Source organism: Scomber scombrus, chromosome 5 (genome assembly GCF_963691925.1).
Source record: "Scomber scombrus chromosome 5, fScoSco1.1, whole genome shotgun sequence".
NCBI classification, from domain to species: domain Eukaryota; kingdom Metazoa; phylum Chordata; class Actinopteri; order Scombriformes; family Scombridae; genus Scomber; species Scomber scombrus.
The window spans coordinates 20,746,069-20,772,264 of NC_084974.1; the positions used below are offsets into that span (position 1 = coordinate 20,746,069).

The 26,196-nt window shown below is 36.7% G+C and overlaps 1 protein-coding gene across 2 annotated transcripts; it reads left to right on the forward strand.

Moving 5' to 3' along the window:
* Positions 1 to 2,282: 2,282 nt before the first annotated feature.
* LOC133980630 (SR-related and CTD-associated factor 4-like) lies at positions 2,283 to 25,573 on the forward strand. 2 transcript variants are annotated; one of them, XM_062419392.1, is made up of 18 exons: positions 2,283 to 2,398; positions 4,911 to 4,994; positions 6,189 to 6,233; positions 6,365 to 6,526; positions 6,623 to 6,740; positions 6,945 to 7,072; positions 7,180 to 7,326; positions 7,421 to 7,494; positions 7,961 to 8,057; positions 8,282 to 8,365; positions 8,744 to 8,829; positions 9,249 to 9,436; positions 10,156 to 10,256; positions 10,344 to 10,457; positions 10,568 to 10,724; positions 10,833 to 10,927; positions 24,135 to 24,273; positions 24,496 to 25,573. In XM_062419392.1, the coding sequence occupies exons 2-18, from the start codon at positions 4,920 to 4,922 to the stop codon at positions 24,921 to 24,923; spliced, it is 2,238 nt and encodes a 745-aa protein (XP_062275376.1). In that variant the 5' UTR covers positions 2,283 to 2,398; positions 4,911 to 4,919; the 3' UTR covers positions 24,924 to 25,573. The 2 variants fall into 2 exon arrangements, with proteins under 2 accessions (XP_062275376.1, XP_062275375.1); XM_062419391.1 differs by lacking the exon at positions 2,283 to 2,398 and adding an exon at positions 3,221 to 3,430.
* Positions 25,574 to 26,196: the final 623 nt, after the last annotated feature.

Here is a 26,196-nt window from a genome sequence, read left to right on the forward strand (position 1 = left end):
TAGTGCATTATTTATAGATATATAGTTTCAAATTGTGTAAGTCTCTAGAGATAATTGCTTTCTCATACAAAAACAGTGAACAAAAATAAAAGGTAGACTTAAAGCTCCACAAATGATAACATGATGATGATAAAAGAACTTTTTAAAGACAACATTTTAACTCATGAAAAAGACTGATTTGAATAATAACTAATAACAACAAAAAAGTTGAATAACCTAATTATAAATTCTTACAAATGATTATAATTTTTCTCATTTGAACATCCAGAAACAATGAATATGCAAACACTAACGGATGCCATTCTCATTACATGTGCACTTTTAGATTACACCGAACTCCATTGAAAATAATTATGATATGACGATCGCGATGGCTCGCTTGTTAACTCTTTTAAGTTACATTTTTACTGAAGTAAGTCCACTTTACTTAACCCCTTAAATAGTGCTTCATACATTTACTTGATTTTCTAAACTATCATTCACGTTGCTTGTCCTACCCATACAAACAAGTTCATTTCAAAATGAAGTATTTATAATGGAGTTTGGTTTAAGCGTTGTTGCGTTCAGGGACCGTTCATTTGGGACGTGGTTTGAGCGCCTTCGTGGATACGCCCCAGCATTACAGATAATCCCCATTGGCTATCAAAGAGGACAGTCACATGTAGGACAAATGTACGCAAAGGGTTTGACTTGACAATGATGTGTAATCGTTTATTTGACTTGTAGCTGTAAAATTTAGATTCAGGCATACGACCCATTAGAAATTATTCCAATGTGTATTATTTTCTTTCTGCTCACAAAATGGCATACATAGCTTAGCTACATATATTCTTAGTAAAATCTATTTGTTTAGATACAGCTTGCATATTTAAAAATTTGAATCAATTTGATCAAAAACTTTTAAGACATCCCTGTGTGTCCCCCTACAGGAGAGCAGCTATACACATTGACTAACCACTGTGGCAGAGATGTTGGCTGTGGAGGTGGTGTAACCATGGTGTATGAAGTACTTAAACTGCAGCTTGTTGTGACTACAAATGACTGAGCTCATGGAAATGGCAGACCTTTTATCACACATATGGGATTCCAACATGAGTGTAGTATGAACATTATAATCATCAAAGTGCCACATAGCCAGTCTGAGCAACCGAATAGAAAATATTATTTTAATACAAGTGGGATTTGAGTATCAGCTGTTCAAGGTTGGTGAATGTCTGAGAGGCTGTAGTGCTGCTGGAATAGAAATGACTGCAATGTGGAGATTGTCAAGGGCATGGCAGAGATGTACTGTGTGCTTCATAATCCCTGTGGGAGAAAACAAGAATACGTTCCTCCCAGAATGGATCAGTCCAGAGCTGCCCCAGACTGTTAATGGAAAACCTCAAAGGGACACAGACAGGCTGATGGCTTTCTTTTCAGCAAAATACAGGATAGTGCATGGTTATGTAGTCACCCACCATTACTGTCTCTCTACCAGTGTCCATAATTTCAGATGGGTTTGTTTTTCTGTTAATGTTATTTATTTTGTGAATTTGAGTGAAAAACATTGAGTGAATTAAATACTACTTCATTGTGTTGTGGATCCATAAGTGACTACTGCCAGAAGGAGAAGTGTGGATTTTCTTCTGAACAGAATATGTTTGAGAAAAAAAAACTCTACCCTTGTTTGAAATGACGTGCTGATATACTTTGCAATTTGCATTAGGCAAGATGTCAGCAGGTCTTTATGACAAGCTTCCACCTCCTCAGCCTCAGCCCCTCCTCGCTCTCTGCTTCCACAAGATGTAAATTCAACTCCTGTCTCATCTCCTCATTCCTCAGCTTTGCTTCCTTCTCCCAATCGTCCCTCCTCGGCTTCTGCTCCCTTTCAAGCTACTACCTGTGGCATTCTGCAAGAAGCTCCTTTGTAGTGTCACTGTCAGCCCTCCACTTATGGATCCTCCCAGAACAAGAGCAGATGTCAAACATCTGCATTTGTACTTTGCCATCTTATTTAATAAACAAGGTTTTTCATGATTTATAGCAAGGTATCTTATTTTATGGCCCCCAAAACCCTTTGAGCTTGAGTTGACCTTATGTATATTATAGGCAAATCAATGTTATGTTTGCAATGTTTGTTCACAAGGACAGAAAGTACTTGTTGCTATTAAGCAACTTATTGACATGACAATTTAGTGATGCAACAGTGGTTATTGATTTAATCTAAGCTAAAAGCTTAGTGCTTCGGTTTCTATTTCAAAATAAACATTACCTATCAATATCAGTTCTGTGGGGGGACACCACTGAAACACTAGTCAAGCCCAGCATGGCTGGAATAGAGTTACTACCACATCTGACCCAAGATGATGAAATGCTGATCGCTGTGCACAAATCTGTGCAATAACAATATCAAACTCAGGTATATTATCACTCAACACCAATATTACTTTTGTACATAATGTTCCCAATATTTTATTTTATTTTTTTACTACAATATATATATTTTTTGCTTTTGTACTTACTTATTATTTATTGTTCTTTATTCTTTTTTTTATTGACGCTTTTCTATCTTTACTGTTCACTTTGCTACTGCAATAAGGTAAATTTCACCATTGTGGGACTAATAAAGGAATATCTTATCTTATCTTATCTTAAATCTCTTTGGTTGAATGAATAAAAACAGCACAAATGCTCCTCTGTAATATGTTAATGTAAGCAGTCTATTTTAGAAAATTGCATGGAGGATTACTTTCAATAATTGCAAACGTCAAAAATATAGCATGTATGAGTTCTCTCTTTAAAAATATCATAATATAGGAGTTTCATGATTTTTCAGAGGTAACTGAAAAGCATATGGTGGGGTCACTCATTTTATTACACGAAATATCAAAGGGGATCAGTGTATTAATTCCCAAGTGTAATGGGTTAATAGGTAATTCCCATTTTTCCGACAACTGCGAACCCAGCATTAGCCAATAGTGACATCAGACGTTGACAAGCACGTACGGGTGGGCCTGAATTTTTTTCTCAGGATGGCGACTGAATAACCCGCCCTACTTTGCCTCTGATTGGTTGGCACTAGTTGCGTCCGTTGGTTATATTGTTTAGGAGGGTAATAAACATTAGACTCAGAGCCAATCAGAGGCCGCGTAGGGGGCGGGTCATTCCGTCGCCATCCTGGGAAACGTAAACTGGCGAACCGCGAAGCTAGTAACGTTAGCAATCCCATCCTAAGAGAAAACAGGCTAGCAATGTGATCCTATAAAAATCTACGATCCGTTTGCGCCTTTCAACATTGCTGGTCGCGTTCTTGTTTAGATGTATAACTAAACAGGATGTATAACTAAACAGGGTTATGATTTGGGATTGTAACAAAATAGACAAATTCTTGAACCGGTTTTCAATACCATAACAACGCATTATGGATGCCGTGAACGCGTTCAACATGGAGGTAAAGTTTGCTCATGTAATACCCGCAGAGCTAATGCTAACCCGATGCTAACTAACGTCAGTTGGTTTATGTTAGTCGATTTCTTAAAAAACATAATATAATAGCAGCTGATGTGTTATCTTTTTAGGGATGTTAACTCTAAATTGAACGTGGCTGGTTAAAACTTTGGTATAATTTGACTGGATTTTGCAGATTATCGCAAGGCCTCTGGATTCAGTGCCCAACTAGCTAACATTAAACTGGGATCTGGGACTGAACGCTAGCTGATGGCACGTTAAAGTGTCAGTAGGAATATTTGGGATAACGGTAATCCTTGTAAATATTAAGCTATCTTAATCCTGTAAAATGAGTAGTGTGACTTGATAAGTCAAAAGCTTTAGAAATACATCTGTCGGCAGCTGCTAATGCTACCGACTCACTAGCGTAACATTATTGGCCTGTTTTTGGCAGCTTTATGTTCTCCATTGCTATCAAAATACTCTAAAAACTAAATGGTGTACGCAAAACATGGCATGTTGGCTATTTTACTGTTGTCATTTGAGGCCTCTGGACTGGCTTTCCTTGTTTATACACTCACTGGCACCTTTATTAGCTACACCTGTGCTATCTAATTCAATCCAATACCACCATCTTTGCTATAAACTCTACATTTAGTTTCTATGAAGTAATTCTACTTCATGTTTATTATTGAAAATGTAGAATTTATAGCAGAGCTATTTATATTGGATTGAATTATATTGCACAGGTGTACCTAATGAAGTGGCCAGTGTGTCTGTAGTTGGGTAAGCAATGGTGCCAATCAGAATTACCACCACTAAATATCAATAGATTGTTATCCTGAGGTGACTAGTAACACGTGGACATAAATATACTCCTCAGTCACAGGCCCTTGAGTATGATTGAAGTAAAAAACAGAAATTGACCTGCTCAGAGCGACATGTTGAACTCCCATCATACATACGATTTTACAGAAATGAAAACCCTAGTTTAGTACATATAACTATACAAGGTTAAATTGCATAGTGTAGAAATGATCACTGTTTTGTAATGGCATTAGCTGTGAACTGTGTGAATGGGGTTGATGTACTTACCCATGACCAGTAGTCTTTGTATGTAATTTTCTAACAGTGTTATTCATTGTTCTATTTTTTTATATTATTTTATTTTTCTTTTCTTTTACTTAATATTGTTTTATGTGTTGCTGTTAATGTTTCTCGACACCGTTGTAAATGAGGATTCCTCCTCAATGGTCTTGCGAGTAAAATAAAGGATAATAAATGTGTTGAGTGATTTATTACATTTCTTTTCTAACATATGTTCAGAAAATCTTGACTCCTAATGACTTTTCTATTATTGTTTCTGTACAATAGCTAACATTTGCGATGTATATTTAACCTATTATATTAAGTAAGATTATTTGTGCTATTTTATGCATTTTTTGTCTTATTTCACAATGAAGTGATGTAATTTTTTCCCCCAGTTATTCTCCATGATCGACATGAAGCCTCCGATATCCCGTGCTAAGATGATGTCTGTCACAAAATCAGCCATCAAAGCCATCAAGGTAAATTTAACACTGTATACTTTTCATATTATATTAAATAGCAGCCTAGACTTGTAAATTATGTATTTGTTTTGACAGGAGTGCTGTCATTACACTCAGATTAATTTGACATGTGATTTGACCCAGTAGGGACTTTGTAATATGCAGTAAATAACTGAGTTTTTCTTAGATATTGCTAGATGTGATCATACTAAAATCAAAAGCTTTTTCCTTAACCTTTACATGCTGTTCTGGGTCAAATTTGACCAATTTTTAAAAAACATTTAAGAGCTGTTAAAACACCATAAATTGTTTATTTTAGCCAGACCTTTCCTAATTAGAACCACAGTTTATAAAAATCGAAATAAAATGCATAATTTTTTTAAATGTTTAGGCAGCTGACACACGTTTTTATTGTAAATCAATCATTTTTTAATGACAGATGGGGGAATTTATGAATGTAAATTGGTGTAAAGACTAATTATGAATCAGAATATGAACAGTATGTAAGGGTTAAAGACTAATATTAGGTTTAATTCAAGGAATACTATATCGATAAACTCTGATTTTAATATCACGCACTCACCTCCTGTAGTGTGAATATAAGATAAAGGCAACCATAGTGATTGAGTTATTGACTACTCACTGGATAATCAGTCAGTCAGTCAGTCAGTGAGTGAGTGAGCTGAGTGGAGCTGTTGGCCGTTAAAACAAACCATTAAACAACCAGATGTGCATCAGGATGTAGGGCATTGAGCCTCTTTATCGGTGTTTGGAAGAAGAGTGGAAAGATGTGTTTGGATGTAGTGGAGATTTAACACTTGGATTATACTGTGCTAGTTGATTTTCAAAAGTTTTCACAGACATTTTGGTGTTCTGTATCTATTTTTAAAATGGTTCTCCACTCTCAGCTTGGACATGACTCAAACCATTAAAGGATTTATTCTTTATTTGATAGTATTAAGAGTGTGGCCTGGTGGCATTTCAAGCTGGTGGGTGGATAAATTATGTACATTTTGAATATGCCTTACTGTATTGCAAACCCAGTGCCTGTTTTAGAGGCGGTATTCCAAAGCTGGACCCTAGACTTAGAGAAATCACACTGGAAGTTCATTACACATTTCCTTCATTACGGTCTTACATGATTTAAGTACTATATAGTTTGCTGTGACTGATGTTAGTTTTTGTCTTTTTTTTTTTTTTTTTTTTTTTTAGCTTTACAAACATGTCGTCCAGATTGTTGAAAAGTTCATCAAGAAGGTATGTACATCATAGAACCTGTACAGTATATTAAACATTTGAGTTAACATTCACTTCTTTAATAGTTTGTCATGAGACGATTGGAATAAACCGTCATTGTTTTTTTGTATTTTTTGTTTTGTTTCCATCAGTGCAAGCCAGAATTAAAAGTCCCCGGCTTGTATGTTGTCGATTCCATTGTTCGACAGTCACGCCATCAGTTTGGTGTTGACAAGGATGTCTTTGGGCCCAGATTCTTGAAGAACTTCACAGACACCTTCCAAAACCTTTACCGCTGTCCAGAGGATGATAAGGTACTTTATTTGTGTGTGCCTTTGGTGTTTTTTATATTTATGCAATAAACTGTAAAGAAATGTTTAAAGTGTGGGAATCATTTCTTTTAAAATCAGAGCAAAATTCTCCGCGTTTTGAACCTGTGGGAGAAGAATGGCGTGTTTGACATGGACATCATTCAGCCGCTGATGGATATGGCTAATGGAGCCATTTTACCTGCACCTGCACTGGAAGGTAACACAATGAAAACACGCCTGGTAAAGTTTTTCTAGCCAATGTACTTGAATGTTACCTAAGAGAAAAAAAAGAAAAGCGAGTTTGTGTTTCATCAGAATTTTTTTATTTTGTTGTTACAAAGTGATTTAGTCCGTGACTTAAAAAAAAGGGTGCAAAGACCGTAAACCTAGAACATTTTTGCTGTTTCCTGTGTTTGAACAGTTCCCACAGATCCACAACCACAGCCGCCTGTCACTAGTGCCTCAGTTGTGTCTACTTTGCCCCAGCTACCTACTCCAGATGCCTTAGCTGCTGTAGCACAGCTGTTCCAGTCCCCCCAGGGTCAGGAGGTGAGCAGGAAATCAATTGTGTTAATGTTTCATCAGTTGTGCTAATATTTAAAACTAAAGATACAGTAAGTTTCACCCTGAATAACCGGTCCCTGTCCCTCATGTAGCTGCAGAGGATGCTGCAGAATTTCCAGCAGGCAGATAAGACCCTGGCAGCCACAGTCACAAACAACACGCCAAACCCAGCCCAGATGCCTGCGGCCCAGCACAACCCATACAGTGCACACACAGAAAAGAGAAGCTCCTTAGCTGAGGTACGAGTATAGCGCTCAGGGTCACAGCATAATCTCCTGGGATCATATACAAATTACTTTTCTCACTTACTGTTTTTATATTTTCTTTTCTCAGAAACTCCTTGATCGATTTGACTATGATGATGAGCCTGAGGATATCACAAATAAAGAAGGCACTGCCCGTCCACTGTGAGTTTCGTACCATTTATTAATGCTGGTATATTTGCAGTGTTTGTTTTGTACAAGTTGACACTTGTGAACGTGTTACATATATCACACCATCGCTGCTACTAGACAGCTGACTTGAAAATACATTGCTTGAAATTGGTGCAGCAAAAAAGTCATCAAAGGTTAACTTATGTTTTCCAACACCTGCTGTTACATCATTGAGTCCAATCTGGCCTCTGTTATCTGTTATTTAAAATGCTCTGGTAAACCATACCAATGAGCCAGCACACACAACACCAAGGCTGTGCAGCTGGCATACATGAATGGAGCCATTATTAGTGTTATTAATCATACCTTTTTGTTCTCCAATGATGTATCCAAATATCTGCTATGTAAAAGACCTATTACAGTTGTTTTGTTGTCAGTTGTTAGTGTTTGTATTATTCTAACATCTAAACTCACTATCTGTTTGTTTTTATCACAACAGAGGCATTCCTGAAAATGTGTTTAACCAGTATCCTGGTCAGGTGCCGAACATGGAGAATGTTCATCCACATATTATGGGACAGACTGCTGGTATTGAGGTATCCAATTATAAATTCATAATATGTTGAGTCTTAAATATAACAATTATCTAGTGTAATTGAATTCACACTTTGTCCAGTGAGGTGTCAAGCCAAAATTATATAGTTCAAATTATTAATAATTATAATTAATAATTGTTTTGTGATTGCTTCCAAATTTTCTATAAATGATCAACTGTGTGGAGATTTCTTTTTAACCAGGTTATCTTTTTATCATCCTTCAGCACGGTGGAGCAATGAGTCATGGGGAACATCATATGATGTCTGATGGATACCGTTCCATGAACGATGCATATCCACAATCACAGGTAAACCCCAAACCTGTTCATTTAGTTGTTTTTCTGTCTCTCTTGTGTGAGAGAGATACATTTTCAGCTATCAGCTCAGTTTTCACTGTATTTACATTTGAATATCAAGTTATTTTTTCTCATGTGTACAGTTTATGCAAAAATAATACTGTGACTACCTGAATTGGTAGTGAAGTTTATATGTTGTCTCCAGGAGGCCTTAGTCAGGGGCAACTGTGTTTGGTTTAGATCCTCAAAGAAGTTTGGCCTCTCATGCAAAATAGTTTTTTAGTTTTCTATGTTTTTTAGTTTCTATGTTGGTTGTTAAATCTTTAAATGGGATCTTGTAACACTCTGCCCAGTAATTTGGGGAAAATAAAAATGTAAAGTGTCTCATAGGGAAATTCAAGAGAAAACTCATCTATGAGGAAGGAAGGCAGACATAGAGGCTACGGCAGGAGATCAAGATCCAGATCTGGTTCCAGGTAAGAGGCTCTGCTCATCAGACATCATTACGTAGTGCTGTGGAATTTATTACTCAATTAAAGATATTTTAAAATATGCTTTTGTTTGTTATAAACTTTACTGGGGCAAATTTTACACTTTCCAAAGCCTATTAATGCATGTTACAGTCATGAATAAATTATTTGATAATCTTCTACAGTAGACAGTACATCCTTAAGGGTAAATTGCATACATCAGAAAGCATTGAGCGATGGGTGGAGGGCAGGCACTGACACTGTTAGCTTCTGTCTACATCTCATTATTCAGGTTCTCATTTCCTATTCAGCTAATGTTGAAAACATTATTTTCCCTTTTAGGAAAATCATTATTTGGTGAAACGATGTTCAACTGCTTCAATCTTTTGTGTTTAAGATCTCCCATTCGATCTTTTGTGTTTAAGATCTCCCAGGAGAAGAAGATCAAGATCTACATCCCGCTCGAGAAGGGCAAGGCATCGGCGCTCTCGTTCTCGTTCCAGAGAACGCCGCTGGCGATCTCGTTCTCATTCTCAGGACAGAAGTGAAAGAGAGAAGGACAGAGAGCGCAGACAGAAAGGTCTTCCCAGTATCAAGAGCCAGACGCTCAGTGGTATGTATTGATACGTCCATAAATCACTATTGCATGCAAGTTACAGCTACAATAAACACCCACATTTCCCTGTAGACAGGAGCCACTTTGATTTCTCAAGTGATAATTACAATGCTTTGAGACCACATCGCTGTGTATCCATTATTAACAATTAGGGCCGCAACAATGACCATTGTCGGTTGATTCATTCATAATTTTTCTTTGAATAATCAGTCAGTAGCGAGATACCTGATGGCTTGAAAGCTGTTTTTACTTTGAAAAATTTGACTAGTCTTATTGTGAGATAAGCTGAACCTGCATTTAGTTGTACTCACATTTAAACGTACATCCTTGAGTTATTATAGAAACAATATGTTCTGATTGAGTCGACACAGTTTCATGGAAAAATATCACAGGTTCTTGTTGAACGACAGAAATGTAAAACTTGTACTGTAAGTTCTCAGATAAAAGCTTTAAAACTGTGTACATGATTTGGCAAGTTTTGGTTGCCAAAATCAATGTAATTGCTATATTTAAATTTCATATATTTGCTGTCATAATGATCCTGTCTAAACAGATTGGATTCCTCTTTTTGCGCTCCAAAATCAACTCTATACATGACCAGTAAACAGCATATTAGATAAAAACTGAGAATGAAGCATTTTCCATTTAGATAGTAAAGCTGAACACAACTTAAATTTCTTGCATCTTCCAATGTGTTAACGTTGTTTCCCTTGTAGTTTGCAGCACTACACTTTGGGTTGGTCAGCTGGACAAGAAAACTCAACAGTCTGACGTGATGTCCCTCCTGGAAGAGTTTGGCCAAATTGACTCCATCAATGTAAGTTTGGACTACAGTAATCTCTCTATGTCCCCAAGCTAATGTTGTTTCTCTATTTCACTGTAACCTTTTGCTCTTTGTGTCCAGATGATACCTCCGAGGGGTTGTGCCTATATTGTTATGGTTCACAGACAAGATGCCTATACAGCCTTGAGCAAACTCAGTAGGGGGTCATACAAAGTCAATCAGAAACCAGTTAAGGTACATAAACTCTAACACACATTGCTTTAATTTCCAGTTATGTATTGGCTCTGTTAAACTTGTCTTAGTGGTGAATGTTCATGATCATAGCGAATGCCATTCTTGCCTAGATTGCTTGGGCTTTGAACAAAGGTATAAAAGCAGCGCACAAAAAGTTCTGGGATGTGGAGCGGGGCATTACCTACATACCTTGGACCAAAGTCAAAGTTGAGGAGTTGGAGAGCTATCGTGAAGGGGGTATGCTGGATGTGGACACACTAAATCCAGGTAAACACTTTGCTGTTTTTTTTTTGTTTTTTTTTTTGTATGGCCAAGATTCTAGGTTATTAGTTGCAGTTTTTCTTATGTTGTCGTTGTATTTTACATTTTCCTCAGAGTGGAACAACGTCATTGACCTCAGTAAGCACGCAGCTGTGAATGGAGCGTTGGAAAATGTACCAGCAGATGGAACCATCACTGCTCACATCCAGGTAATGATAATACAGTCTTTAAACACCGTCCTTTTCTAATATTGCAAGTGCTGTTATTTTATTGGTTTATTGGCGTTGTTGTTGGAGACTCAAATACAAGAAAGATTGTGAAGTGTCACAATCTTTCAGGCTGTTTGGAAAAAAAAAAAAACTATTGTTGCATATGAGTAGTGGAGCTTATCTGAAACACCTTTTCATCTTCTCTTCAAAAAGTCAAGTCACTGCACAAGTTTGAATTAATGTTTTCTAGAAATGATCCAAGCAAATGAAAAATTCCTCTAAATCAAATGAGAAATACTGTGATAGTTTAACGAAAGAAAGTGTTAGAAATTCTATGTCAAAAGTGGGGCTGGGTTTTAAAAATTGATTTTCTGATTCAGATCAATCTTAATTAAAATGTTCTGATATCAATTCATAAAATCCACAAATGATCTTTTAATATATACCTTTTCCTGTGCATTTTAAATCTCAAATGAATCCAGACATCTGCCTTTAGGCTTGGAGGTGCCTTTGGTGGAGCAGCTCTCACCATGTGCTTTGTGCTTTGCGAGACAATCGCAGCAAAGTATGTTTATAAACTGCACTAAAGAAAGCACTTATCTGGTCACTCAATACTCACTGACTGTACAGTCTGTGGAGTTGCACCATATTGTATTGACTGCTGTCGTGTGTCCATGTTAAATAAGAAGGACACATTAATGTAACAGCTTTGGGCTCAATTGTTAATGTAAACATGAATATTTTTTAATAATGTACCAGATGGAGGGGACCTTGTACAATATACTGCATCAGTTTTCTGAAAATCTCTTTCATATCTATGTTAAATTGGTAATGTAACTGAAATATCAATAACCAAATTGATATCGAATCAGGACCTTATTAATCAGAATTAGATCAATTTGGTGAATCTGAATTGATAAGATATTCCTTTATTCATCCCACAATGGGGAAATATGCATCATTACAGCAGCAAGTGGACAGTAAAATAGAAGAGCAGCAATAAGAAAAATAATAAGAACAATAAATACGTACGAAAAGAGTAATATTGCCCTAGTCAAAAGACCACTATCCCATCCATTTAGAGATATTCAAGGCATATGGATGGCACCTGTCTAAAGCTTTTGATTGCTTACATTAGGAATTGGACCATGGCTACAGAAAGAAATCTTGTAATTAAAAAAAAAAAAAAAAAAAAGTGTCCAGTAAAATATGATATGGTGATACCTGAAACCTAGTTCTAGTTAAATAACTGTTATAATATATAACAGTGGACACCAACCTTTTCCAAGCAAAGATCACTTACAGTTCAAATCAAGTGTTGGCTCATGTATCAGTGATCACACTCATCACGCAATAAGCAACACACAGCACGATGAGTGGTTTTCCATCTGACAGGAGGGCATGGATAAAAGAGTTCTTTACTTTTATGAGCCTATTGTGGCTGTGTCTGATTGTATTATTCCTCCCTGCAATATTCAAAGGGAGCTGAAAAAAAGACACTTGTTTCCACACTTGTTCATGCTTGTAACACCGCTAAATGCTGTTATAAATACAATGCGTTTCCTGTAATTGCTTTGCAATAAAAGTCGTCATGTGATTTAAAAAAAAAAAAAAAAAAAAAAAGTGAAACGAGCAGCAGAAAGTCAGGGTTATGGATTTTGCATTAATTTAACATAGCAGATGCACATACAGCTTTAGGAGATTGATGGAAATTAACAAATAATTCAACTGAAATGCCTCACAATCGACTTGGAGCACCACAAAGGTCCACAGGTCGATCGCGATTGATGGGTTGTTGACCCCTGCTGTATTGTCTTCTCAGCCAGTGTTGGGCAGTAAGTAACCATAGTAACAGCACTGATGGTTATGCTCTAGTAATGGTGACATTCACTAATATTCAACTGATATTAAAAAATGGATGAAAATTGTCAGTGCTTCTGTTAGTTCTCAAATTCTGATAGTTGAAGCCTTCAATACTGGACTTTTAATAGGAAAACTTTTGTCACATTTCACTGCATATTGATAACCGATGTGGTCACCCACTGTTTTCACTTTAAATGTGTGGTGGGAGGGTAATCTGGTTCACACTAGATTGATATGGAATAGGCTGCGGACTTAAAGTTCAAGATAAAGGCAGTCAGTCAGCAAACAGTGGACTTGGTGTCATACAAAAGGACACAAATTGACCTTTGTTTTTGGGGTTTATGTGTACATATGTGTGATTGCTTGTGGCTTGCATTATGCTGTATACTGCAGTATACCTGTGGATAACAAAGCCTTTAAATGGAACATACACAGGTAATATCTATAAAAGCCACAGTTGGGCGCTGCAAGTGAATGTTTGGTGATGTGTAGGCCATTGTGTATCGGCCACAGAATGCCATATTGCCATTTCCATTGCAGCTACTGCAAACTGTTTTATATAGGGGTTATTTAGTTGCGTTGCGTGTGATGTATTGAGTGCCATAGTAAAGCAGAAACATGAGGTGCTTATCTTAGTTAGTTTAGCCTATAGCAGATGGCATTGGTCTTATTCCCAAGCTCTTTAAATAAACACATGATGAATACTTAATAATCATTGTTCTGCCATATTCAACTCGCCTTTCTGACCAAGTTTAGTTGGTGGCGCTCAGTTGATTTGGCTTTGAACTTTGACACTTGTCATGAGAAAGCTTCTTAAGGATGTGAGACAGCTGGTATGTCAGAATTTACTACCACAGATTTTGGGCTGAACAGTTAATCGAATTTCTATCAAAACGCAATAGGGCCAGCCTACTGTGATATTTGTTAAAGGCGAAACTTCTGTCAAAATACAATTTAAAATTAAATATTGTTGTGTGGCACAGATGTCCTGGCATAAACATTGTATATTTATATAGGATTTTTTTTAGTGTTGAAATACAATGTCTTATTAAAAGTGAATTGTTCTTGTTTCTGTTGTTAATAAATATCAGGGTGTTCACTCTTTAAATGGCAATGTCAACAAGTCATTCACATGCCACTTTTCTGCCATGCAGGTGTTTCAGAGTCACGAATAAGCAGACAAATCTGTTTTTTTCATTTGATCTACTTTGCCACAATTATTCAGATAAGCTCCACTGCTGATATGCTGATAAGCATAAAATTCATTCATTCTAATTCAACAGCTCTCCTTTTCCTTTGCAAAATATTTGCATCTTCACTAAGTAACCTTGTATTGTGCAGTATAACTTATTTGAATAAAGTGGGAATTACAAAAAAACTTTAATCACTGTACTATGTGTAGAGGGACGTATTTCTGTTCATCCTTTCTCTGTTTTTGGTAGCTAAGCTCTATCATCCAGAATGTCTGGGTTTGGCTAACCTATCAGTATTGGTGTCTACAATGTTTAAATTAACTTATCTGATTACAAAAATGTTTCCCTAACCGTCCATTAGTGGTTGAATGACACAAATATTTGATGAATCAGCTTCTTGGTGTGTGTTTTTGGTGGCAAAGGGTTTGAATCCTAAACTCACAAATATACAAACTGATAGTGAGCTTGCAAGAAATAAACAGAAGCAGTGAAATAAAGTATAAGAACAGACAATTCAAGTGATCATCCAGTGTCAATCAGCAGTGTTTTCTTTGGAAATTAGCAAGGTCCTCTCAAGACCACATGCTGAATAAATGGTTCACAAACTAGCTTATATAAAACATGATCCAGCTAGAATATATCTACAACCCATCATACTTTAGTAAGCCTTCTGAACTGAGCACCTCACTTGGAAGAAAGGTTGCTTACATGTCTGGGGGTCGAGAATATCTGACTCTTGGCTGCTGGTGGCACTTAAAGGCCCGATTTGGAGGGATTGTGTCAGAATCGGAGACAAGGTAAGCCATCAGCACCGAACTAGACACTTGTTAATTGAAAGGGGACTGCAGATACGATTTGAGTTTTTAAAAAAAATGTTTAAACATGTTTTTGGTAAGGGGAAAAATGCCCAACAAAACAAGCTTGACACTTTGCCAATTAAATGCCATGAATAATAGAACCTGTAAGCTGCACACTGCACCATCATTTTTGTACACCCAGCCGTTTCTATGTTACTTTAGGACCATTAACTGAACGACCACTTTCTTTTTTCGTGATGCTTTTGAGTTGTCTCCTGTATGTGGAGACCACATCTGGCTATTCACCCTACTAAACAGAGTTTCATCAGGGCAGACACCAGGGCACCTTCAGGGAGACTTGGTTTGGGATGTTTTAGTGTTCTTATCCCTATGTCTTGATGTTTGTGTGTATTTTATTTCCATTAGATTTGACTGAACAGTATAGAAAATGGTGCACAAAGCTGCCATATTTTCTGTCCAATTACATTAAATGAAAATCCCATTTTCCCAGTTTTAATCATGTGTCCACGTGTTAATTGTGCTTTTATCTCGTTATGTGCCAAATATATGTTGGAAAAAAACAAGAGTATTTTTGTATCAAAATCCCTGTAAAGCAGTTTCTAATGTTTGATGACTCATCTATTCAGGGGCATTTATAAAAGTTTGTCCAATCAAATGTGACTTTTGTTCAGTACATAGCCACACTGGTCATATAAAACCACAATATGAACAGCAATATAGAGAAAGATAGGAAGAAATATGCGTTTGGATATTGGTAAGCAAAAAATGTTAATTTCCAAAACGTGGAACGTTCTTTATGTGGCTGAGGTCTAATTCATTCCTCTCTCCCTCATCCTCTTCGTAATCTAACCACAAATATTAAGTGTCACTGGTGTCTTTAATACAGTCGTTTTCCATGTGGAAAAGATATAAAATGTACACTTGAAAATAATTGGAACTAGAATTGTCTAGTCATCTGGTGTTTTTTTTTTTTATTACCTTCAGATCTCAGAACAGAAATCTGCACTTTATCGGTCTTCTTGGTCTTGAGCCTTGCCCCTTATTGTTTCTGTCATATCTGTACAAAAACTTATCTGATAGCAATTTCACATACCCCATTCAAATCTCTTGATTTTAGTTTGTTTTAAAGTCTTTGTATCCTTGACGGCTACTAAAAAGTTGCTTTGCATATCCTAATTTTAAAACATGATTATACTTTTTTAGCAAGATCTGCAAACTGTGGTAAAACCTTTTGTTTTAGTTTTCTAATTAATCATTTCTGCCTATATAACTTAACCTTGTCCAAATCATGCATTATGGGCGAACTCCTAAACTTGCTGGTTTGTACCAGTATATCATGTTTTCCACTCCATTTCGATCTGTTAAACAAAACAGCACATGCCTCTTAGTCCAAGTTATATCATTTATACCCACACCATTAACAATAGAGACTAATAAACACATTTTTACAAGGCTTGTGGAGGCTGAATTCAAATGGAATGGGTGCTGTAGTGGCTCTGCCAACATTTAAAAAGAAAAAAAAAAAAAAAACTGTGAATGGACTAATTAAACTTAAAGACTACTGCATCTCCACCACGGCTGATTATTAGCTCATTGAGATGAAATAATATACATACCGCCTCGTGGTTTGCCTATATTTGACTGGTCTTCTCTGCACTTGCCTCTATATAACAAGAAGCACTCCAACAAGGCTAAAGGAGCGCAACCTATGTAAGCCCACACCCTACCAGTGTCCCTGCGGCTCTCCTATTTCTCAACATCATTGCACGTCAACTCTCTAGAGAAACTGCAATTTCATCACAATTACTTCCCTGATTGGCACATCCCAACTGACTCATGTCAAGAAACTTGATGTTGCCAGTGTGTTCCACTGAAAGGATGGAGTTTCACTATCGGCCATCCTCAACGGTAGCATAGAGGGGGAGACGAGTGGTCGGGGAAGAGAAAGCATGAAAGATGCAAATGGCTGAGCAGCAACAAAATAATACAGTTGAACTAAACCGTTTCAGGGATGTCTGCCCAATACTGTAGGGTTGACAGAGCTTCTGCCAGTTTTTTTCTCATCCAAGAGGTTAAAAGCAACTTTAAACAAATATTTTGTATTTTTTCACCTATTGCATATTTTAATCTTTAATTTAAGAGTACATCAGAGTGCTTCCTTTACATGTCTAAAGTTTCTTCTGGGAGGTATTCTTCTGAACCCCAGAGGAGTTTAGTTTTTGAATTTTCACCCTTGACACCCCATTGGAGTTTGCATGGATGAAAAATTTATTTTGATGCCAAGAACTTAGTCTGGTGCCAGATGCCAATATGTAATGTTTTAAGATTTTGTGACTAATGTCAAAGTCTAGTTATAGGAGATCATTGTGTTTTATAGTAAGGTCAGAAAATTCAAAGTGATCTCTTTAATACACTTATTTTACTCTGTTTGGGGGGAAAAAAGAAGCTTGACCCAGGGTGTGTGGGTCTATGTTTGTTAGACAAATGACACCACAGAACATTTCCAGCGCAGCAAAATCCGCTGTTGCTCCTACAGGTAACCAGGAATGTTGAAGTAAAGCCGATACAGCAAAAAATGTAATGGCAGTGGAATGAAGTGGACAAGGTAAATACATTTAAAAAAAAAAGCCAAATGAAAAATTCTTATTTAGGTTTTCATAGTTTAAAAAAAAGAAGCATAACACAGGAAATATAGCAACTGTGAAATGTATCTTCAAAAAATGTATTTATAATAATACATCTTTCGAGGTTCTATCCAGTACTTTTTTTTTTCAAACCCTCCCCCCTTCTTTTTTTTCCTTTTTTATAGATTGATTAGTCAGTTAAAAGGGCTTTTTTTTTTTCCAAAATGCTTTTTGTCTTTCGATTTTATTTCTCAATCACTCACTAATATCAAGGAGGAAACCCTTGGCATCGAAAAGGTTTGCCAGAGAACACCTAGATAAAGACAAGGACCTCTGGAACAGTGTGCTCTGGACAGGTGAATCCGAGGTTGAATTGTTTGGACACTGTAGCAGACGGCTTGTTTGGTGCAAACCCAAAAACACCATTTGAGCACAAGAATATGCCAACTGTGAAGCACAGGATGAAAATGTCATGGTTTGGGGCTGCTTTGCTGCAGCAGGGCCTGGCCAGCTCGCCATCGTAGAAACCACTATGAATTCTTGATTGTATCAGAGGGTGCTTGAGGGAAATATGAGACCATCTGTCCAAAAATTCATGCTGAAGTGGATATGGACCATGTGACTTGACACTGAATCAAAATGTTTCAGTAAATCCACCAAGGAATGGTGGAAAGAAATGGAGAGATCTGGAAAAGCTGAGTCAAAGCCCAGATCTTAATCCTATTGAGATACTGTGGCATGATTTGAAACGAGTGGTGCATGGAAGAAACCTCTCAATCACCCCACTCCTCAATTCTGCATTGAGGAGTGGGAAAAACTTTCTTCAGAATAGTAGACAGTTATAGATAATGTCTAATTGAGGTTATTCCAGCCAAAGAAGGCAATACTGGCTATAAGCGGAACAGGTTGTCCATACCTTTTCCTCAATAGGAATTGGCATCTTTGTTCATTCTGTAGCATTTTTTTATTTTATTTTTTTACAAAGTTAAATCTTCATATTTTTTGGTTCAATTACAGCAGCTTTATCGATAGATATTATTTGAAAGAAGATAAAATATAGTGCAAAATATTTCACAGGGTCTCCTAATTTTTCACATGACTGTCAATGTTAAAGACGTGCGTCTCACTCATAGGCGTCTGGTTCATTCGCACTCGCACATATTGGTTTTATGTAACCCAAACAATCTGTACAGTCTTTTCATTTCAGTTTCTGTTTTTTTGTGAATGAAATGACATTTCAAAGAGAGGAATTCTTCAATTATATCCTGTAACAATGGTTTAGATCCATGTTACAGATGGAGAACATCCGACTCACATGGGTCTAACAAAGGTGAGTCTGTGATTTCCTTTCGATATTGGGATTCCCACTCTTGGAAGATACTGTGGAATGGTTGAAAGGTAAAAAAAAAAACGCTCATTCATAATAAAATGCACCTTTGTATTTTTATTTTATTTTTTTTAAACATGAATAATCTAAGCTGTCAGGTTTTGAGGCCAGTTAATTATACAGCTGCCTCATTACTGCCTTTCACATGTCTTGTGAGTAGCAGGTATAAACAGAGAACAAAGGAATTATATTGACGAGTGAAATCACTGAGTTGACCCATCAGAGATGAGAGAGTGTTGATCAAATACAAGGTTCCCAGCTGCCTGGCTCGTGGGGTTTCCTCAGTGGAATTAACCTGCAGGAAAAATGGAGCAGCAGATATCCTGTATTTCCTGATGATGGGATGAGACACCAGGGTAAGAGCAGACCCCTGTTATTATCTTGCAGTACTGACTGCATCAAGGTTGTTTGACGTATAACCTGCTATTTCTTTCCAATTATTGTGTCATTACCGTTGCTAAAACAGCATTAAGGATTGTGCCCGTAAAAACTATGACAGGTTCTTTTATAGTCTGTCATCATGTTCTCTGTATTTTACTTCATTGTTGCAGGTCATTAGGCACATTTTTCTACAGGTTATTTTATTGCACTATAATCTCATACTTTACATACCGATTTGGAATTATTTACAGTGAGGTCATTTGGTAAAATATTGTATAAAGTCTGAATTTGTCCCATTTACACCCATCAAGCTTTACTTATATATTGCATAAATATGAACTCTAGTTTTAAAGCCACTATACTGTAAGCAACTCTAGAATAGTAAATAAGACAAGACCAAAAGATTACAATATCTCAAAGTGCTTCCTTCCGTCAATTATGTGCAGCCCTGTTTAAAACTTAAACTTAAAGCCACTATATGTAGGATTTTAAAATTTTTGCATTAAGCACCCCCTAGTGGTAGTGTCAAAAAATGGACCTTGTGGCAGACGGCAATGTATGTCACTACCAAGCATTGGTTAAGAATTTCAGCAAATTGCCAGTTTGCCAAAATGAAAACTGACAGTTGAGCTTCACTATGTTATATAAGTGAGGGCAATAGGCAGATATTGTAAATTCTTATTTTTATTTGGAATGACCAACAATGTTTCCTGTGGTTGGTTATTTCATGTTGCATTCACAAGAAAACAAAACATATTTTGGTGTAACTTGGCATTTTAGAAAATATGCTTATTCAAGAGTTTAATGAAGATCGATACAGCTCTAATGTCTATACGGTAAATGTAAGGCTATGCCAAGCAGCCAGTTCACATAGCTTAGCGCACGACTAGAAACAGCTAGCCTAGCTCCCTATAATGGTAACAAAATCTGGCAATGTACAGACATTAATTATGATTTCAATCTCGTCTAAGTCAGTAATGACCGAATAAGTGTTTTTCAAAAGGTCAAAATATTCTTCCAACCCATTAAGATCACCAAACTTTCAGCTATCAGAACAGGCTTCCTAATTTGAGAGTGGCTCCAGAAAAGTCTAGTTTCAACATAATAAGTCCCAACTTCTGAATCCTTTATTTGCATTTTTTATGATTGTAAAATATAATACGTCTGTGCTAATGTTTGTTCTTCACACACTTTTTCTTTCTTTTAAAAAAAATGGGATAAATAACTACAATGCCAATATACAGTGGGGGAAGAAGTACTCAAATCCTTTCCTAAAGTAATAGTACCAATACAGCAATGTAAAAATATTCCATTACATGTAAAGGCCCTGTATGAAAAGTCCTACTTAAGTAAAAATACATAAATATTAGTCAAACATAAACTTACTTAAAATTATTATGATAGCTCACACTTCTGTTTGAAGAAAAATTATACTATCCTGGTGAAAATTAGGGTTGTCTGCCAGTGTGTCTCTTTTGTTATAAGACCAGTGAAGGGTGTCAAAATCTGACATTTTCTATTACCATACATAGTGCCTTGAAAGTTTGGTCAAGTCCTAGTTTGGTGTAAGTGTCTGTGTCTCTGTGTTAGTTTTTTGTCACTTAAACTATTTGAATTTATACTTCAGTAAATTCAAATATAACCTTTAAATATGTAGAGTAGTATTATTAGTTTAAGGTGTGCATGTATGACAGGCGGCAGCCTTGTTGCATAGGAGTTGAATGTTAAAATTCAGGTTTAGTAATATTTTTGGAGTGGCTGATTATAGATCCTTTGGTACCTGTAGTAACCAGATTTAATTTACATAGAGCTTTAAATTTAGTAAAATATGTTGATGTTAAGCAAATTTGACCTTATACCCTTCATATTGCAGAAATGTCTGAAAAAAGCCATTTAATGTGTTTAGTTTTCTCAGTTAAAAAAAAAAAAAAATTGAAACACTTGAAACATGTCTGACTTGAGAGCTGTTGAAAAAGCCTTAGAGGAGAGATTCATGTGTGAGTCATATGTGCACTGATGGCTTTTATTATCTCATAATCTCAGTGTAATTAAGAGTAGTTCAAATGTAAATAGATGCTTTCTATCAAAGGGGAGATTTGTTTGAATTACAGACAGAAAGAATTGTGTTGCACAAAAAACATTATGGGTATTTTTGTGAATTTGTCATTGTGATTTGTTGCTCTTGGACGTCGGACAGCCACATTTGAAAGGATCAGCATATTGCATTCTGTATCAGTAACATGATTTATAGGTGAACTTGCTTTATAGACTTTGTACCTACATCCAGCTTTGGCTTACACCACGAAGAGAGTGTCAAGACATGAGCTGCTGTCATGAGGTCACCTTGCAGCACCTGGTATGGCTATGAGTTTTAGCTTAATATTCATTGTGTCATGCATTTATGGATAGGAAGGTAATTTGTGTTATTGATAGATATAGTGTTGAAGGTACATGATTTCCATCTGGAAAAAACAAAAAGTTTAGTTAAATTGATACATCAAAGGTTAGCTTAATGTTTACATTTAATCTGTGTTACTAATAATAATTAAAATAAGCTTTATTGGCATGACAGATCAGAAACTTGTATTGCTAAAGCCGTAGTAATATAATATACATATTAAGTCATAATATGCAAATATCAACAATCATATCACATACAATATTATAAAATACACTTTCTACAAAAGTAATCACTCAGGAACATTTATTACAGAGCTTGTGTCTCTTAGTGTGTGACAAGATTTAACATATTTTGCTGCTAATACTGCACATTGACTTTACTCCCTAGATAGATATGGCAGTTTCTGGGGATTGGGGAGATGAAAAAACTCAGGAGATATATAGATTTTCCAAAGAAAACCTCTCTCAAATCCTCTCTCACTGTTTAATAGGAAGTGAGATTGTGTTTCAGCCTTTCTTTTATGACAAAGTGAACACAGACTGGTCCCCCCCTGGGTAGCCTGTTCTGCCTGTGACAGCCTGTTTCTATAGCCAGGCTGTGCCCACACAGTGTACATTATAAACCATTTCCTTAGTTTATCAGTCATAGTGATCAGTAGATCTGCTATCGTGTACTCTCTGTTTAGGGATATTTACATTGTGATCTGGTGATTTTGTTCCAATATTTGATATCATTTTCTGTTTGTTTTGAGATAATTTGGCAGGGCCAGATTGTTTGATGTCTGTTCTGAAGCCCTGGTATGTGTGGGCAGAGCTTCAGTCACTAATCATACCTCTCATAACATCCGTTTAAATTGCCTGAGCGCAATCATACAGTAGCTAGTGAAGTTCATGTAGTTTGATGTTTCCTATATTTATATATGTATTGGTCTAGATTCAGAGTTCTACAACCGAGTTTAATTGGGGTTTAATTATTTTAACATCAGATTAGCTCAATTAGTATGTGTTGTCATTCTGACTAACCTTGAAGTCGTGACAGTATAATCTTTATTATCTAAATACTTAATATTTCATTTATAGACCATTTTATGTAGTCACTAAACCTGTAATAGAATGTGTGATTTAGTTTTATGTACCTTTAAACTGTTCTTAGCTTTTAAAATTGAATATTACTTTTTTTAATAGTCAAGGAGGTTTTGAACTCTTGCTCCTCAGGGAATTCGGCACTTACCTGCTCAAGTTTCCACCTTTGCAGTCACTTCGAAGCAAAGCCAGTGTGTCAGCTCAATAATAACTGAGGTATGCTTGTTGAGAAAATTTAAATTAGATTTTTTTTGTGTTTGGTTGTTTTGGTGCATAACAAGAAATAAGTGAATTGTTCAGCATTGGTGGGGTGGTGAACTGCACCTTCTAAAACCCTTTTGAGTTTAATAATTTACTTAAAGCGTACGTCTCTCTTAGCTCCTCCTATTAAACTCTCAAGTGTCCTCATACAATTAGCCACTGTAATGGCAAATCTCCTCCCATACATGGCAATTTTAACTGCAACCGTTGTTTGTCTATGATGGTTACACACGTATGTCTTACATAAACACACTTGTAAGATGTAAAAAGAGCCAATGGGTATTTGCAGGACTGAGGACTGCAGTGTATTGAATTCTTAAAAAGGTTAAAAAAAAAAACAGAGAAAAAAAAGCTATCGTGTGCCTGGTGATGTTGGGTCAAAAACTGCATTTCTTGTATGCAAAGGGTAAGTATCAAGACCAGGCATGTCACCTATTGTTTTTGCCAGCAGTTCATTTCAGTACTTTACAGGATGACGTGAAACCTGAAGAACTGTCTAGATCCTGAACTGCTTCTCTTGCAACAAAAATCCTGAGGTTACATTTCATTAAGGACCCTTGTCATGCTAAATTGAATATGTACCTTTTCACTTGTCGTGAGTTATTATGACTGGGTGGCAGTTTTTCATTTGTCATTGCGCATGAATTCATTTAGTGACATATCACCTAATTATTCTGCATTTTAGCATATTATAGTTCATCCTTTACATATGCATCATCATTATGTCACAGTGTTGTATATCCTGGGTAAACTAATATCGAATACACGAGTCCATTGAATTTCATCAGATTTGCTCCATGTTTCATTCCTCAGTGTGTTAAAAGCTGCAATATAGTTAGAAGTAAAGCTCACTATAGATGATTACAGATGATATCAAATGAATAAAGACAGTGATACTATACAATACCTGAAGCTGGTTTGATATTGGCTTCAATATTTTAATAATATCAGATATGACATGATACCAGAACACAGTCCTTGGCAAATGAAATAATTGATTTTTGTGTATGTGAATTAAAATTATAGATTTTTCCCTCCATTATAATGATGTGTAATATCTTCTTAAATACAAAGACGTTGCTTGATGCTGTGGGATCAGAAAATGTTTCTTCTCATATTTTGCTATTCCAGGAAGACTTAATTAATGTCTTCACTTTAATCTTAATTTGGATGCCATTGTTTTTCTTTGTCTTCCAGGTGCCTCCGGTTCAACAGGCAGCACCAATGGGAAGTCCCCCTGCTTTTTCTGGCCCCATCATGCTGTCCCCTACATCCATCCCCCCAGGAGGTGCTCCTTTCATCCCCACAGAGTTAAACCCCACACAGTTGGCACCAAGTAAGGGATTTATACAGAAAATATTGTAGATATTGTAGAAGCATCATCTGAGGGGGAGATGAATGTGCAGTCTTATTGATTAATTGCTCAAGTGATGGACTGATGTCACTGTTCCTGGCTAAATGTTACTTCTTTAAAAAAAATCTCTTAGGTCTGTTTATTGTGCTGCCATTCTACTTTTCTTCCCTCTGGGATTAATTAAATGTTATCTTCTTTTTGCAGCAGGAGGGGTAAAACCCCCAGAGGAGTCCACCATTGATTCTAAAGGAGACAAAGTCAGATCCTCTGATATAGGTACAGACAACCCGCTGGGATCTCCTACAGCAACAGTGATGACTCTGCCTGGCCCACCAGTCATGCAGGGTCCCAGACTGGGTATGCCGCCTCTGCAGCATCCTCCTGGAATGCCAAATCCTCATCTACCTCCATTCCTCGCACCTCCAAACATGCCTCCGCAAATGATGCCTGGAGGACCCATGTTTCCACCAGACAGATTCAGGATGCCAATGCCTTTCCCTCCTCGGGGCCCTCCTTTCCATCGACATCCTTCCATGGGACCAGAGGGCATGGGTGACAGGGAGGGGATGCATTTCCAAAACGGAAGGCAAGGGTTTGGGTGCCCGCCCTTCCACAGAGGAGGAAGGTGGTAGAGGTTGGCTAAATGACGGACCTCAGGGGAGACAATGATAAACCACTGTGAGATCCTAATGAATATGACAACATCTGGTTCAACAAAGACTGCTGTGAAAGATAAGGTTGCAGGAACTTTTATTCAGACTTCTTTTTTTTTTAACCACCAGAACCGTTTCTTAGGGTCGAATGAACAATGAAAAACAAGACATGGCATTCTGAATGTGCTCCATGCGCCGTCAAGTTCACCGGAGAAGAAACCTATTTGCTGTAAATACTGTACGTGCTTGTAGCTCTTTGCTATCTTTTGTATAGACCTATTTGAAGTTGATTAGTTTATGTTTAAGTCTGTAATCCTGGTAGTTGGAGATAAAAACAAAGGTCTGTATTTTTTGAGGTTATTCCCTCACAAGTTTTTGTGTATGAAAGGAAACAGTAAAATGCTAAAGTTCATACCTTTTTGGTATATTGTTTTTAAGTAAAAAAAAATTTCTTTGTACCACACAGATGTCTAATTCTTCACCAGATAAGCTGGATTTCATTTGAATCAGAAAAAAAAACGATTTCATGTCCTGCCAGTAGAGGGTAGAGTAAACCCTGTTACTATGGCCAACCTCTGTTGTACATTAAGGTCACACCTTGTAGGATCATGTGCAGTGAATATTAAAAAGGAGTGCTACCATTTGATCAGGTGGTTTTAATTGTGTTGAACAGTTCTTTCTCAGAAAACCGAGGCAGGTTAATAAATAATAAAGGTTCCTGCATGAGTTATACCAAAATATCAGTTATATAAAATGACAGGCACTCTGCACGTACTGTAGAATGCAGTCATACAGACATTTGCTGTATTTCATCTACCTGTTTCATTGTAAAGATGCTCATGATTTCCCAGGTTTTCCTAATAGGATCGTGATAATTACAACGTGTAACAGCTATGTAAAGCATGCTCTTTCTTTTGGTTTTTGACTGTTTAATAAGAATAAGAATTGCAGTCTCTATCACATTTACTTGCTCACATTGATGAAAAGGCGTTTGTGTGTGCAGGGAGATGGAGAGAGATTGCACCAAAGAGCATTTAAATAATGCGTCAGGATTAATAACAAAAAAATAAAAGAAGGAGAAAAAAAAGATTATTTCTCTGTTTGCTCATACAATTATAAAAACTAAACCCACTTCAGATTAGAGGTTGACCGCAGCTGATTGGCTCTGGGAATAAGTAAGTGGCATTCTCATGATCCACTTGCATGCCGTCTCCAAGGACCGCGGGCTCCTCCCCTCTCAACGGTGTGGAAA

Bases quoted from the DNA above. Each gene is read 5' to 3' on its own strand.
- LOC133980630 (XM_062419391.1), top strand. From the start codon at position 3,401: ATGGATGCCGTGAACGCGTTCAACATGGAG. The intron at 8,058-8,281 runs GTATCCAATTAT...ATCATCCTTCAG, and splicing joins GACAGACTGCTGGTATTGAG to CACGGTGGAGCAATGAGTCA. The intron at 10,458-10,567 runs GTACATAAACTC...ATTCTTGCCTAG, and splicing joins TCAATCAGAAACCAGTTAAG to ATTGCTTGGGCTTTGAACAA.